The sequence below is a fragment of the Eufriesea mexicana genome, unplaced genomic scaffold, assembly GCF_001483705.2.
Source record: "Eufriesea mexicana isolate 0111107269 unplaced genomic scaffold, ASM148370v2 scaffold1864, whole genome shotgun sequence".
Taxonomy (NCBI): domain Eukaryota; kingdom Metazoa; phylum Arthropoda; class Insecta; order Hymenoptera; family Apidae; genus Eufriesea; species Eufriesea mexicana.
The window spans coordinates 535,677-537,236 of NW_016910005.1; the positions used below are offsets into that span (position 1 = coordinate 535,677).

General features: G+C 54.7%; 1 protein-coding gene across 1 annotated transcript; it reads right to left on the reverse strand.

Annotated features, from left to right (window-relative positions):
* Positions 1-220: 220 nt before the first annotated feature.
* Positions 221-1,465, reverse strand: LOC108549377 (uncharacterized). The gene is made up of 2 exons (XM_017902728.1): positions 554-1,465; positions 221-481 (listed from the first exon to the last, which is right to left on the reverse strand). Exons 1-2 carry the CDS (start codon positions 1,463-1,465, stop codon positions 221-223), a joined length of 1,173 nt encoding a protein of 390 aa, XP_017758217.1.
* Between the last annotated feature and the right edge of the window lie 95 nt (positions 1,466-1,560).

The window sequence follows — 1,560 nt, forward strand, 5'->3', positions numbered from 1 at the left end:
CACCGCCGCGAGGGGTGGGGCACTCTTATCCCCGCGACACACGATCGCGACGCTCGTCCCAAATCCAGGTATATTACCTTCCATGGTGTAGGGCTCTTGCATCAGTACGATATCTGCGCCCGTTAGCTCCATCTGCGACCTAACCTCGTGGGGCACGATTCTTGACCTCTGCATGTTGTGCTGCAGGATCCTTATCTCCTCCGTCCGGCCGTTTTTCTTCTTAATCATAAACGGTTCTTTCGACTCTCCTCTCCAGTGCGGCTTTATAGGACGGGCAATTCACGCTGGAGGCTGCGTGATCGCTCTTCTTGCCGCTCCTCTTGCAGTTTACACAGACTGCGTTATTCTTCTTCGTTGGGCAAGCTTTTGTGTCATGCCCGGTTTCGGCACAGTGACCACAGGTGTCGTGCTTCTGCCTACAGTGCTTGGCCACGTGCCCGAAGCCTTGACACTTGTAGCAGCGGCTGACGGCGATGAAGTCCTGGACTTTACATGCGTTCCAGGATATGAATAATTTCCCGGATATCACTCTGCTTCATATTTGAGGGCTGACCTCTACGAGCCAGTTTGTCTTCTCGCTGTCCTTTCTCCCTGTACGGAAGCAGAATTTTATATCTTGCACATCCGCGTCTCCCAGCTTTTCCTTATTTTGCTTCCTCAAGCAAGCGCGGATCTCCTTTTCCGTCAGTTCTCTCGGGATGTCGTATATAATCATCCTCGGTCTGCTTCTGGTTGGCGTCCTCGCCTTCAGGCCAATAATCTTCAATTTTGCGTTCTCCGTGAACGCTCTGAGACCATCTGCGGTAGTCGTTTCTACCGCTATGCCATTGCCTTGTGCGCGGCGTACTGACTTCACCTGGATGCCCCTCTTCTTTGGGTTGACCAAGGTGAAGACCGCTTCGCGTGCCTCCTCGCTCGTCCTGATATCTGTATCCTCCAAAGACGGCGTTATAATTACCACGTTCTTCGGTGGCATTATTGCTGATTTCGGCAGAACTTTGCTCGACACTTTCAGTTTGTCGGCGTATGATATTTGGCCGCTCCCGGCGGCCGAGGCTGTGGCCCACTTAGCCGCGGACTCGAGGCGCTTTGTCGCTTCCATTGTCCTGGAAACGGCTCCGGTTAAAGCTGCCTTCGTTTCGTCTACCGACGAGAGTCTCTCCTCCAGTTTGCCGCAGAGGAAGCTATTCTTCAGTGTGAGGGCTTCCACGATCTTGCGCATTTCGAGGAAGCTCTCCATCACCGTTGCGGCGTTCTCTTTCCCGGCCTTCTTTGCCGGGTCGAGGCAGAAGGCCAGCATCTTCTTTTCGATTTCGGCGGCCCGTTTCACCATCTCCGAAACGGTGCGCGTTGGCTGAATTGCCGGTGTTTCCTCGGCTTCCACCTTCTTACTTTTCTGGTCCTCTGGGCGGGGTTTATCCGGGGTGGCACTCGCCCTGCGCTTACCCGATGGTTTTTCCTCCATGCTGCTACCTGCCTTGCGTCCGCCAAGGGTGGCCGGGACCTTTTCTCGCGTCAACATGACCGAGGGTTTTTCCAGGTTCCTACCTGGGCCGGGCG

What these genes read in the sequence shown, in the direction of transcription:
- LOC108549377 (XM_017902728.1), bottom strand. Translation starts at nt 1,465, where the DNA reads ATGGAGGAAAAACCATCGGGTAAGCGCAGGGCGAGTGCCACCCCGGAT. An exon ending in AGACAAACTGGCTCGTAGAG is followed by an intron (nt 482 to 553) that starts GTCAGCCCTCAA and finishes TGTAAAGTCCAG; the next exon opens with GACTTCATCGCCGTCAGCCG.